At 46.4% G+C, this 13,924-nt stretch overlaps 1 protein-coding gene across 1 annotated transcript in view; it reads left to right on the top strand.

Annotated features, from left to right (window-relative positions):
- The window catches only part of Col6a6 (collagen type VI alpha 6 chain), a 142,633-nt gene that overhangs the window by 123,280 nt on the left and 5,429 nt on the right, over nt 1–13,924 (top strand). Inside the window, exons 34-36 of the mRNA XM_059268521.1 lie at nt 3,172–3,268; nt 6,199–6,870; nt 9,582–9,675. Coding sequence (XP_059124504.1) covers nt 3,172–3,268; nt 6,199–6,870; nt 9,582–9,675 — 863 coding nt within the window. The remainder of the gene's footprint in view (nt 1–3,171; nt 3,269–6,198; nt 6,871–9,581; nt 9,676–13,924) is intronic.

Raw genomic sequence — 13,924 nt, 5'->3', positions numbered from 1 at the left:
CCAAGATGGCCACAACTACACAGAGAAACCTTGTCTCAAAAAACCAAAACAAAAAAACCCTATAGCTAGCACACTGGATCTCCTCCTACCCTCTCTGTTCATCCTAAAGAATGAAAACATTCCATCATATGAGAATGGCATTTTTTTCTTATGTGCCATCTTACAGATTTCTGTGATGCCTGTGAAAAAAAAATGGTCCAGAAGCATCCACAGAGTGGATGTCCATCTGCAGCCTCGTCAGCTGCGCTCAGCCATACTGGTGGTGCTTTGAAGTTTTCAGGAAAATAAGCAATAAGAAAACACAGAAACTTTTCATTTTAAATTCCCAGCTCACATTCAGCTTAAGGGGTTTTTTTGCTACTACAGCCACTCCCGTGGTAAGCATGGGATCATCGGTGACCCCTAAAACCATATCTTTCAGACTTCATAAAGAGTCTTGCTGGGGTGTCGGGAGCATGCAGGCTGCCAGTGGACTCTCCCTAACAGAACAACTCATTAGACTCACTGAGGAAGATCTGCTTTTAGCTTCGTATCATCCTGCAGATAACATGATTGAATATGAGCATCCACTGTTAAGCAGGGTTGTCGCCAGAAATGTGGAAGTTATTACGTTGTAGACACATAGAGCACAAAGCTAGTTAGCAGATGGCAGCATTCCCTGGACAATATCCTGAGAAACATCGCTCTCAATTAAGATCCACAGCTAAAACTCTGAAATGGCTGGAGCTTGGAAGCTGGTTCCTGTTGGGGAAGAGTGAACCTGGCACTGAAGCCATTCCTACCCTGGGCTCACTTTTGTCCGTAAAGCGATGAGGCTGGCTTACGTGGTTTCTAAGTTTTCTTCTGGCTTATTCTGTATCATCCTTGCAGCCCACTCCCACCCCGATGGCTGACCCACACTCCCTGCGCTGACACTGGCTTGTTTCTAGTCCTTCTTCAGAGTCGGCGCTTTCTCCCAAGAACTCATTTGCGGGGCTGGAGAGATGGCTCAGAGATTAAGAGCACTGGCTGCTCTTCCAGAGGTCCTGAGTTCAATTCCCAGCAACCACATGGTGGCTCACAACCATCATTAATGAGATCTGGCGCCCTCTTCTGGCCTGCAGGCCTACACGCAGGCAGAACACTGTATACATAATAAATAAATAAATCTTAAAAAAAAAACCTCATTTGCATAGTCCATGAGCGATGCTGACTTTGCTGAAGATAGCGAGAGGAAGCAGAGCATTTCATCCACTGCTCCAAGTCCCCATTCAGGTCACCACAGCCCCTTTCACTGTCCAACCTCCGTGCCCACCCCCACATGGCACATCATGTTTTTGTTGTTTGTTTCTTTGTCTTTGGCACACCCTGCTCCTTTCTACATGGATTTGGGTCTAGCGATATAACCCAAATCTTCAGTTCTCACAAGGTCTCAGAGTCTTCCACTCTGTCCCAGGAAGAATGTCAAGGCAAAGCAGTGGGCAGCCAGAGAGGACTCTGATGAGAACAAGTTCCTCCATCTGTTGTGTGCAGATAAAAAAAAAATGGGCAGAAACAGGGATAAGCCTTGGGAAGATCCTCTGCTCCCTCTTCCTTTCTTCTAATTCCCATCCTTCCTCGGTCCACAGATAGAATATGGCCCCCTGTGTCTCATAGACTCTTGCTTCTAGACACTCTTGCAGCCCAGGACTCTAGTTCTCAACTCCTCCTGAAAGAACAGTTCTGTCTGGCTCAGATGCCCTGCTCTGGTCCAGTTGGCTCTGGTCAGAGAAATGGTATAACCCCGAGTAACCAGGACCTCCATGGTTACACCTCTGTGGATTAAGTGTGGGAACGAGACTTGCCAAGGAGAGAGGAGAGCTGTTTACTTAAGAGTCTAAGGATGATTCACTGGGAGCAAACATCCCATCTTAGCCACAGGATGGGATCACTCTAATTTTCCTTCATCTGCTAATCATCTCACAGTTGACAGGCAAGTTGACTCTCCCTGGTCAGTTGGCGCATCCTTATCTTCTCTTCACGCTCTCTGAGCTGGCTCTGGATTGGTGTTCAGGCCCTCATCACTGTTGAGGTGGAGCAAAGGTGTGGTTCCCTTGAGACAGTATAGCTGCCTCTAGAGACTACCAACAGTGTTGAGTCGCTTCTGCTGGGGCACTAGTCGAGACTCTGTACCCTCCAGCTTCCTCAGTGGGCTCCTAATGGTACTGCTGCAGTGAAAGGGTTGAGATGTGTCAGGGAGGAAAGCCACCGAGGCCTAGATCTGAACCTATTTCTGCTTCAATACCTAGTTCACAAGAGAAAGTCAGGACAGCAGCATGGCTAATTTTGGTTTCCAATTTGACAGCATTATAAAAAGCAACCTTTATAATGGGACTTGAGGTGAGGCCAAGCAAGGGGCGGACTCATTCTTTTCCATAACTATCTTGAGTGTAGGCTGTAGCTAGAGTTTTTTTGCCTGGCCCACAGTCAGGACAAATCTCTCTCACTTGCCAGTCCCACAGCCGCTCAAACTCAACCAAGTAAACACAGAGACTTATATTGGTTACAAACTGTATGGCCGTGGCAGGCTTCTTGCTAACTTTTCTTACAGCTTAAATTAATCCATGTCTATAAATCTATACCTTGCCACGTGGCTCGTGGCTTACCGGCATCTTCACATGCTGTTTGTCATCGTGGCGGCTGGCAGTGTCTCTCTGACCCAGCCTTCCACTTCCCAGCCTTATTCTCCTCCTTGTCCCGCCTATACTTCCTGCCTGGCCACTGGCCAATCAGTGATTTATTTACTGACCAATCAGCAACACACTTGACATACAGACCATCCCACAGCAGTAGGCTGTCTCTTTTGATCAGCCATCCATCTCTCTGAGTTTCAGTTCCTCTGTGAAGAGTGAAGATGAGAAATGCCCTGGCTACCTGGGTGATGGGTATGAAACGCTTTGTGCTCCCTGCTAAGCCACATGGCACCGGGTGCCAGTAACTGCTTCACAATGGTGAGCTCTCAGCATCCTATTAGCAGTCAGAGAATTTCCATTTGACAGCTAAAGGGAAGAGTTGAGGGTTCAAACCAGTTGGGCCACCTCCCAGCAGCCTTGTGGGGCTGCCCTTACTTGACCTCAGCTCTTGAGCAGTGCTGAAGATTCCTACCATCCTAATCCACTAAGCAGTTCTTCCTCTTGCTTCTGCTGCTTCTAGATTGACGACACTGGCACATTCCAAGTCATCGTGGTTCCCTCAGGGACGGACTTCGCGCCAACATTAGAGAGACTCCAGCGGTGCACTTTCTGCTATGGTGAGACCCATGGGGAGAAGCAAATTTGATCAGGCCTGCTAAGTGTGTTGAGTCACCATTGGCAGGAGCAGCTGGAACTTGGCCATAGGGATATGCATGGCCTGGGGCAGACCACGCCGGGGCTTGGGGCGCACACTGCATCTTCCACAGATGGAACCTCTCAGTTGAGCGTGCAGGGCCCCTCCAAAGGATCCCAGCAGGAGGGTTACAATCCTGCCTCCTCTACTTTAGTGCAGCTTCCAGGAAACAGTAATAATGTAGAACAACAGCGACCACCAAAAACCTTAGTCTGTCTCCTTGCCAAGTTCTTCACGCTATTGAGTATTTTATATGTGTTTTCTAAATCTCAAATGTTCACAACTCCCAAGAAAGGCTTTAGAGCAACCTGGTACTTTCCTTTCTGGGTGGTAATTTGGTTTTCAGTGCAGTAGGAGTGGAAGACAGAAACCCATTCATTCTCATCCAGGAGTCTTCATAGACTCCCAAGTGTTGGGCATCAGAAAGATTTGCAGTATTGACTGTGGTGTGTTATACCCAGTCTTTTGGTCTAGCTGGGAACAGTCTCTCTCCTCTTCCATTTGATGTTCCAATAACCATGTGGAAACCACTGGGGTTACAGGTGGTCATGACAGCAGGCAGTCACCACATTTCTGCTATAGGCTGTGCACTGTTCTAATTACGCTGCATGATGCCAACTATCATGGTGACAATTGAGACTTAAGCTATTGGGTTTCTTATGTTCTAAGCACAGTTTTAATTGGTTTACATAAATTGTGTCATTCTAGGCTCATAACCACACTGAAATGTTTGAACTATTATTAGTGCCATTGTACAGATGGGGGAAATCAAATTAGAGACGTGATATTTTTCTCAGGGCCCCACACCCACATCAAACCCAGGAAAGCCGGCTCTGAAGTACCTTTAATTTTTGCGGAATGAAAGTCTCATTCTGTTCCCTGAAACTCTCCATTTAGACCTGGAGAAGATGTCTGTAACCTTCTCTGTGTGTATCAGTAGGATGCTGGGGTTTGCTGGGTAGATGAACTCAAATGGAGAGTGTGATTCTGAGAAGGGGACAGTTCCTAGGTTTCTTTTCTGTGTCCTCTGCAGCCCTGGAATCAAGCTCTCTGCTCACATATCCAAGTCTGTGGGTTGCACTGAGATTTTTGGGTCTTGTCACCCCTTCCCTCGACCCAAACCAGTGAGGCTCTAGGATTCATCTGCCCTGTGCATTCTTGGTTGCACGTCCTGAACATGTCTGTTCCAACAGTGTGCTGATGTATTGCACAGTCAGGAACTGCACATATGTGACTGGGGATGGGTTTTTGGCTCCATGCCTTGGCCTAAACCCTTGTTTTGTCTCCTAGGCATATAGTGGAAGATATTTTGGCTGTCGTTTCCCACAATTAAAACCCCACAAAACAGAGCAAATGGGCAGCCTACCGTCCCTGGTTGTAGAAGCTGCTCTGCACACAGGTGACTATGCTGTCATCTGACCATTATGCAGGCTCATAAAATCTCACTAAACTTCAGTCAGGGACTTAGGCAGAGCCATCTGTATTGAGTCCATGAGCAAGCAGGAAGCTAGTAAGTTCGTTCCACTCACAGGATCTGCATGCTAGCCATTAGGTTTTTCACTTAATAGTTGATACTTATGGTCCATGCTGGTATCCAAGTTCCACTGCACACTTGTTAGTCCATTTATCCATTTCCCCTTTGGTTTTGAAAAAACCTGTTCTCACCCTCAGCCATCACATTTACTGACAAACTAGACAAGACTATCAGTCTTGCAAAGGTGTCTGGGTCAGCCTGATCCCAGTTAGGTACAACTACCTCCTCAGTTGTGTAGAGGAACTGTACACAACTAAGGCCCAGCAGTGGCCTGGCCAGAGGTGACATCATGTTTGTTATGTGATAACCTAGGCATCCCAGCTCTCAGGCAAAGGGGCCATCCTGCTACCTCATGTGTCCTAATTCAGTCAGTTCTATGAAAATTAAGTGGCTTCTAAACCCCTCTAACAATAAAACACTGACTCATGCATGGTAGCTCAGCAGGTAAAAGTGCTTGTCCCCAAACACAACAACTTGAGTTCAATCCCCAGGACCCAGGTGGAAGGAGGGAACTGACTCTTGAAAACCATTCTCTGTCTCCACACACATGCTGTGCTAAAATACTCACATGTATATACAGATAAGTAAACATTAAAAAGAAATTGCCATTGACTTCATATACAGAAACTTCTAGAAATATGGTGCATCCTTTGTAATGACTTACTCTCCTGCTTCAGTTGGTTCTATGAAAATAGATTAAGTGACTTCTAGAATTCTCCCATTTCCCATTTATCATATTCCTCTGGACATTCTTTGTAGTCACATTCAATAAAACCTCCTCTCTGTTTTTTTTGCTATGCATGCATAATGACAGAGGCATATTTATAAAAATGACTTCATTTTATGGGAGAGCATTTTTATAGGGGCATGAAGTTGTGAACTCTTGCTTAAATTGAAATAAAAGATGCATTGCCTTTTAAAGCTTAATTTCCAAAGCAGATGAGTTTTTCACAGCTAGTGTAGTGACAGAGGCCCTTGGGTAAGCCTGCATACTGTCAACAGCTAGAGAGTGTGTTCTTACAGTATATTCTAGTATGTAGGAGATGAATTGCTCACTTCAAACTTTAAAAACGTAACAGTTAAGATTAAACTTCTGTTGAACACAACTTTAAAAAAAATGATGGCATGGAATAGAGTCAAGAGTTCACAGGTTGGTATCAGAACTGGACCTTTTGTTGGTAAAAATCTTACTCTTGATGTTAAAGACATAACTATTTTATGAGCTAAGACTATAGTTCCTAGATACTAGAATAGCTGAGGTGGAATCTTTCACCTTTTGTCCATATCTGCTTAGTAACTTCAAATGACTTGGATTGCAGACATATGCAAGCCCGATGCTTCTTGTGAGCAAGCCAAACCACCCCCGATACAGTCCTATCTGGACGCTGCCTTCCTGCTGGATGGCTCCCGGCATGTGGAGAGTGCAGAATTTGAAGACATGAGAGACTTCCTGGAGGCACTGCTAGATCACTTCGAAGTCACTCCAGAGCCAGAGACATCTGTGACTGGAGACAGGGTGGCCCTACTGAGTCATGCTCCCCCCACCTTCCTACCCAACACCCAGAGGAGTCCCGTTAGAACTGAGTTCAACCTCACCACCTACAGCAGTAAGCGCCTCATGAAGAGGCACGTGGAGCAAGCAGTTCAGCAGCTGAATGGGGACACTTTCCTTGGCCATGCCCTCAGGTGGGCTCTGGACAACGTCTTTTTAAACACACCCAATCTGAGGAGAAACAAAGTCATATTTGTGATATCTGCTGGGGAGACCAGCCACTTGGATGAAGAGACCTTAAAGAAAGAGTCCCTGAGAGCCAAATGTCAGGGCTATGCGCTCTTCGTGTTTTCCTTGGGCCCTGACTGGAATGACAAGGAACTGGAAGACCTGGCCAGCCACCCTGTGGACCAGCACTTGATCCAGCTTGGCCGGATTCATAAACCTGACCATGGATATGGTGTGAAATTTGTGAAGTCCTTCATAAACTCCGTTAGGCGTAAGTCATATGTACAAAACTATTCTTGTACACAAGAGCCTACGTGGTGTCCCCCAGAAGGACAATGAGCTGGCGTGTGTCTTTAAGGGCACTGCAGGGTCAGAGAGGAAAATAATGTGATAACGGATGGTGTGAGGGATGACTGGTTTCTAAGCATTTAATTTTCTGGCTCATCTTTTCATGCCTCTGGTTCCTATGGAGAAGCAATCCTAACAAGCAGCTGTCTACACATCTGTCTGCATGGAGAGGTGTAGTCTGGGGATGTGAGGTCACAGCCTGGGCTCCGGCTCCAGAGCAAAACACTTGCCATGTAACACTAGCATGCTGCCCTTTGGGGAGCAGTTCCTACAGCCAACACAAAGAGGCCAAAGAAAGAATGAAATAATTCTTGGCTTCGCTTTGACAAGTTCCAGAGTCAGAGCTGGGAGTGGGAGGGGACACCATTTTATCAGTTAGAAGGAAAGGGACGGCTTTGCACAACTTCCCCCAGCTTCATGGCCTCTTAGGAGGCAGTGGTGAGAATAAGTGAGGCCCATGAGGAAACAAACGTGGGCTGTTTTTCTTAGAATGGGCATCCTGAAAAATAGGCAATCCATTTTGGATGCAGCGTGAGGGCTAAGGAAGATTCATGCCTAGATACATGGCTCAAGGTGGAAACGCAGTGGGTAAATGTCTCAGTGTTTTCAGAGCCTGCTGACTCTTGTCCCCAGGAGTCCAGATAAAGAAAAGGGAACACACAGGATGAAGGATGCTTGAGTGAGTGCCTGACTATTTCCCAAACTTGTCATTCATTGTATTAAACAGTGAAGTGGGTTAAGGCTGTAGAGCTACTGAGCAGTGCAGGTCTGAGACTGCTAACGGGGCTGATGTCACATCCTGTTCAGTGTGAGTCTAAGATGAGCATGAACTATCAGCTGGAACTGGTTAGAGAGGCAGGGTTCAGGACCCGCCCCAGATGTTCTGAACCAGAAAGTGCATCTTATCAGAGCTCCCAGGAAATTCATATATATGAGATGGTTTCAGTGACACAGGTAGAAAGAGCCCAGAGTGAAATTTATTTTGCTATGTTCTAGAACAGAAACCCCAAAGATGAGCTAAGAGTGAGGTGTCGCCCTGAAGGGAGCCTTTCATAAGGGATGAACAAAAGACTACTTGGTAGAAAGAAGTATGCTTGACGGCCCACGAGACTGAAGACTTGACCTAGGAGTTCCTCCCTAGGATCCCTTAATTCTTCCTGATGTTTCATGCCAATGCGCCCAATTACAGGACCAGATGAGGCAGCACCTCCCACTCAGGAAAAGGGCAGGTAGCTCTCATGGGAAATCAGAAAGCACTGTTAACTATGACTACGAGGCAGCTGCCTACCCCATTTCCCGTGCTTTTTAGACATCTAGAAAGCACCATCTCTAAAATACAGCTGCAAAACTGCAGGAAATCACTTCCACCACAGATCCCCACGGTCACACCCATTCAACACAATCACAATCACTGGCCATCTACTTTGAGCCACTGGCTTTTCAGGTGCTAGGCTTAATGAATAGAGTTGTCCACTTCCCTTCTGAAGTTTTGGAAGCCTTCAAAGTGTTTGTGACTCATTTGGCACACTGCCACAAAGTAGGCAGCAGAGCACGGTCCACATCAGAGCAGCACATTTCCTAAGCGAAGCAAAGCTCAACAACCCTCTACTTGAGTTCAAACAAAACATGAAAACCCAAAGCCAGACCTGGTGGGCACAGTGCACACATGTATTTCTCGTTCTTGAGAGGTAGAGGCAGGAGGATTGTTGTAAGTCCAAGGCCAACCCCATACAGTAAGACCCTACCTCAAAAATAACACCCTAAAGTTCAGGTACAGCACAGTATTGGGTCATACTGTCTCACATACTGCCCTTCCTGTAATAGCAATTTTGAAGATAGGTTCTGTGGCAGCCTAGGAGATGCCTGTTAGTTGGAAGAACCCTGTATCACCAGGAAGGGGTGTGAGTGCGTAGTGGGGGGAGGGAGAAAATATGTGTGTGTGAGCCAGAGGACAGCTTCGGGGATCATTCCTCAAGTGATGTCTACCACGTTTTTTTGAGACAGGGTTTCTCAGAGGTCTGGAACTTGTCAAGTAAGCTGGCTGGCTGGCTGGCCAGTGAATCCTAGGGATCTACCTATTGTTGCCTTCCCAGTGCCAGGATTGTAAGTGCATGGCATTGGGCCTGCTTTTCCAGAAAGATACTTAACAAATCTTTTTTACTTCATGCTTTCAGGGCATGTATAACACATTTTTTTTCAATTTTTTCTATAAAAAAATAGCTTTTGCATTTAAATGATTAAGGCACGCTTTAGTGTTATGAAAAATTAATACTCTTCCAAATGAAGTGAGATGATGAATTAAACCCAAAGGCACTTAGTCTGCTGCTAACATAAAGGCCATAAAGGGACTGCTGTTCCCTTTGCGTTTTGATACTCCACAAAAACAAATAAAATACCCTAATTAGTTCCTATCAAAGGCAAGAGCATTATTAGGACTGACGGGCTCATGTTATCTTTCACAATGGCTAAACGACTTTAGGAGCTACCGGCATCTCAGTGATGGGGATTTCCCTGAGACATTTCTCATGCCCAGTGACCATCTTGATGGATGTTGGGAACTGAGGTGATAACTGTACAGAGCAGACATGCTAACAGCCTTCATGAGAACCTTACCAGAGCCTTTTGTCTTTCTAGGTGGGATGAACAAGTACCCACCAGTCAACTTCAAAGCCAAGTGCAACAGACTCAGCCCTACAGATCTGAAGCCACCCCCACGCCAGTTTCGAAGGTACTGTGTGCTTGGTGTGATTTCATTGGTGGATATGCACCCCCCCTTATTCTTTATCCTCCTCCTCTCCTCCCCCTTCGCTCCTCCACTTTAGCTGGATAGAAACCAGATATAATATAAAACATAAATTATATATTAAATTATGATTTGAGGGAGCAAGAGATGTTTTTAAAATGACCAAGTTGATCTGGAAATAATGAAATAGGAATATTTTTATTCTTTTAAATGGAAAGTCCAATTATTGCACAAAGCACCCAGTGGGACACCCCCAGTGGCAATGAGCATGTCCAGTGGCCAGATCTTGGTTTCTGAACAGCATTGTGCACTCAAAGGAACCAAGGTTTCTTGGTGCCTGAGACATACCCAGGATCTGGTGAGGAAACTCCAAAATGGAGTTACTCCAGGAAGCAAAAACATAGTAAGAAAGAAAGAAAAACAGTGTCGTGTCAAAAGGCTAAGTGAGTTGGTTTGATAGGACTCCCATGGGCCTAACCTTGGACAGCTGCAGCTCTAGAAAGAACGAAGGTAATGAATTAGAATGCCCTGAGTGACTGAGTTAATGTATTACTGTATGTATGGCATGTGCATGATCACAGGCGTGTGTGTGACAGAGCATTCACTGTGGGGTCCAGCAGTCTGACTCAGGTTACCGGGCTTACACAGCAAGCTATTTACCCACCGAGCCACCTTTCTGGCTCCACGCTGCATGTTTTAAATCTGTAAGTCAATATAGATTCTCAAAAAGAAGAGGAAGGAGAAAAACCCTTTCTTTATATAATACTAGATAATAAGTCTAGAAAGGTAGGAATAGAAAAAATCGTCATGTAATCATAATGCTAATTACAAATGTAGTAGCGTAATCAGGACGCAGCAATCATGAGTTGACAGGTGTCCATGCTACGTGGCTCCTGAGGTGCTAGTACTGTGTGGCTCCTGAGGTGCTGGTGCTGTGTGGCTCCTGAGGTGTTGGTGCTGTATGGCTCCTGAGGTGCTGGTGCTGTGTGGCTCCTGAGGTGCTGATGCTGCAGTGGCTCCTGAGGTGCTGATGCTGCAGTGACTCCTGAGGTGCTGTGTGGCTCCTGAGGTGCTGGTGCTGCAGTGGCTCCTGAGGTGCTGTGTGGCTCCTGAGGTGCTGGTGCTGTGTGGTTCCTGAGGTGCTGGGTGGCTCCTGAGGTGCTGGTACTGTGTGGCTCCTGAGGTACTGGTGCTGTGTGGCTCCTGAGGTACTGGTGCTATGTGGCTCCTGAGGTGCTGTGTGGCTCCTGAGGCACTGGTGTTAATGTGCATTCTGAGGTGATGAAGTGGGACATACGGTGCATCACCTGTGTGAAATTCTTGCTGGAAGTGTTTGACCTGAGGCTAATGAGGAGGGAATTGCTGGGCAACCCTGGGATGTGGAATTGTTAGATCATAGGTCTTATGTCATGAATAAAGGGATGAGAGTTCTGGAACGAGCGAATGAAAGAGACAGAGCAACCAGCTGTAATTCTGTGAACTTTAATTGGATCCTATATAAGAGAGAGAGAGAGAGAGAGAGAGAGAGAGAGAGAGAGAGAGAGAGAGAGAGAGAGAGAGAGCGCAACAGCTCATATAGAAGTGATTTGGAGAACATCTGGGGAAATTTGAGTGTAGATGATACATTGAAGCTATTGAACTGTGTAGACTTCTGGTGTGCAGAAGAAAATGTCTTTATGAGAAGCTTGCTAAAGAATTTAAAAACATGCATTTGTGCATGAGTGTATGTGCATGATGTACATGTATATGTGCACACGTGCATTATATGTAGAGGCCTGAGGTCAATATCAAACATCTTCCTTGATCAGTCTTCTCATATGTGTGTAGACAGATTCCCTCCATGAGGTAGCTTGATGTTTTAGTAAGTCTTGCTAGTGGGCTTGCTCCAGGGATCCCGTCTTTATCTTCTGCCACGCTGGAATTACAGACAGACTGCTGAACCCACCTTCATGGGTTCTGGGGATCTGAATTCCAATCCTTAAGCTTGTGTAGCAAGCTCTTAATCCACTGAATCATCAGATGGCTAGTAGCACTTTTGTGGTAAGCCACTGTGAACTAATACACATGAATCCACCCAGCCGCTGGCCGTAACCAAGCACCATCACCTGGCTCACGCTTAGACAGACACTGTTGGCAGTGTGCCTCCCCTGAAGTGTGTGCATTCTGTTCTGTGTAGTTATCAGGAATGGGCAAGAATTCCCAGGCTAGGTGCTAAGAACTGAGAAGCCCCTGCCTGGAGGCTCTGACTCCCCTCTAGCTGTGAGAGATCCAGGGGAACTGTCCAGCAGCAAATACTTCCTGAAGTCCAGCCTGACGCTGCCTATGAAGCCAGTCCAAGAAGAGTAGAGCTCCCCCTACTGCAGGTGCCCGGAACTGAAGAAGAGGGATCAGATAGGACTGGATGAGTGAGCAGACTGACATTTGGTGCAGAGGAGGAACCCTTATGGCTGAGGTAAAGGGGCTGAGGAAAGTGTGGCAGGTGCGAAAGCAACTTCAAGGAACTCTGGAGGGCTGTGCATTTAGGCTTATCTCTCTGCAATTGCTGTTAATTTTGAATTTGGGTTTTCTAAGTTAAGGAAAAATAAAGCCCTCATTCAGGACTTAGAGCCTCTGCTCACTACCTACTGCTGCCTTTCCTGGACCAGCCACCATGGCATCTTCTGGCTTGCCTGGCCTCTCTTTCCCACTCTCGTCATGAGAGGCTTGTGGCCAGGAACTCTGTATTGGGAACTTCCAGTTCGGGCTGGTGGCGTCCCTACATTTGCCTTTGTCCATCTCCACTCAGTATTCCTAGCAAGAAGGTGGTGATATTCTGGGGTACTGTGTATCCAGGGCTAGGAGCACTAACTGAGAAAGGAGCTCAGCTTCTGGGCATCTGTCTAGAGGATGGCAGGCCAAGACACGGGGCGTGCGCAGGGAGGGGGTCAGCAGAAGGGTTTTTGTTTCCCCATGCCAGAGCTCAACGTTAAATGATAAATGAAAAACTGCCACAGGCAGGGAGGGGGAAACACCTGTAGAAGAAGAAAAAGCTTTTATTCTGCCTTTTGGCTTGGATTTTTATTCTTCACTGGGATTCACAAATATGTAGCCAGCTCAGACCACAAAGGCGGACATCAGAGCCAACCTACACATTCAAGAGGCAATTCTAGAAAGTGCTTTGTTGGAAAAGCAAGATAAGTGGGAAGAGAATCCACAGGGCTTTTGGACAGGGAATTTCTCCTCCACAGTGTCCTAGCTACACAAGAGGCGCAGCTTCTCCTGTGAATCTGAGATGGTCAAGTGGTTGGGACATCAAGGAATTGAGATGTGAAATCTATACCACTGTTTGTGAACTCCCTGATGGTGTATCACCCGGAACTCCTCAGGCCTTCTCCAAGTAACCAAAGATTGATAAAAAGCAGCCACACAGCTGCTTCTGAGGCTCCCTGCCTGCACCTTTCAAGATGAGTGAGGCAGAAAGGAACATGAGGTTGAGGAAGATGGGATGCCTGCTAGGCACAGGGTCCAGCCAGCCAGATGACCTGCCATCCTGAGAGGGACCTGCATTGAAATTGTTAGATTAGCCTGCAGCAGGGGTTTTGAGGAAGACATGCAGAAGCTGGTTTGTAGCAGATGGAGAAGGTCCTGACTCTCACCACAAGCAACTATGAAGACAGATGGCCAGAGGGTGAGACTGTAGGACAGTTTTTGTGTAAGCACTTAGCTCTACTCCAAGATAGTAAAAGACACAAAGCCACCTACACACTGTGCCAGACTCCAAAACGGGGACCAGCAGAGCCTGCAGGGGTGGCTGGTAAAAATGGACAGCTACCACTGCCATCTGAACGACACATCTGCTGCATGTTTGCCTTCAAAAGTACATTTTCTAGATGCATGATATGCTAACATCAAAAAAGAATTTAGAAATAGAAGCAACCTTATCAGCTCAGTGCCTGAAGTCCTAAGTGCAGCATGGCCAGCCGCCTCCTGATTATCTACACAGATGCAGGAATCCGCGACCACAAAGAATGGAGAGCTACAGTTAGTATCCCGCCAGCCCCCACTTTAACTAGAACATGCCACATCAAGTTGAAAATTTGAATTATTTTATCCTCATTTCTGCCCTGAATGCCTGTTGTTGGAGTTACCAATCAAAGAATTCCCCCAAACAATACACAATTAGAAAAACAACAAATGAGGTAGTCAAGTGATCCCTACTAAATGCCTTATCAAATACAAATGCCCATCCACAACA

This window comes from Peromyscus eremicus, chromosome 7 (genome assembly GCF_949786415.1).
Source record: "Peromyscus eremicus chromosome 7, PerEre_H2_v1, whole genome shotgun sequence".
NCBI classification, from domain to species: Eukaryota; Metazoa; Chordata; class Mammalia; order Rodentia; family Cricetidae; genus Peromyscus; species Peromyscus eremicus.
Note: the sequence above shows the minus strand (reverse complement) of the source record. Positions and strands in the feature narration are given on the sequence as shown.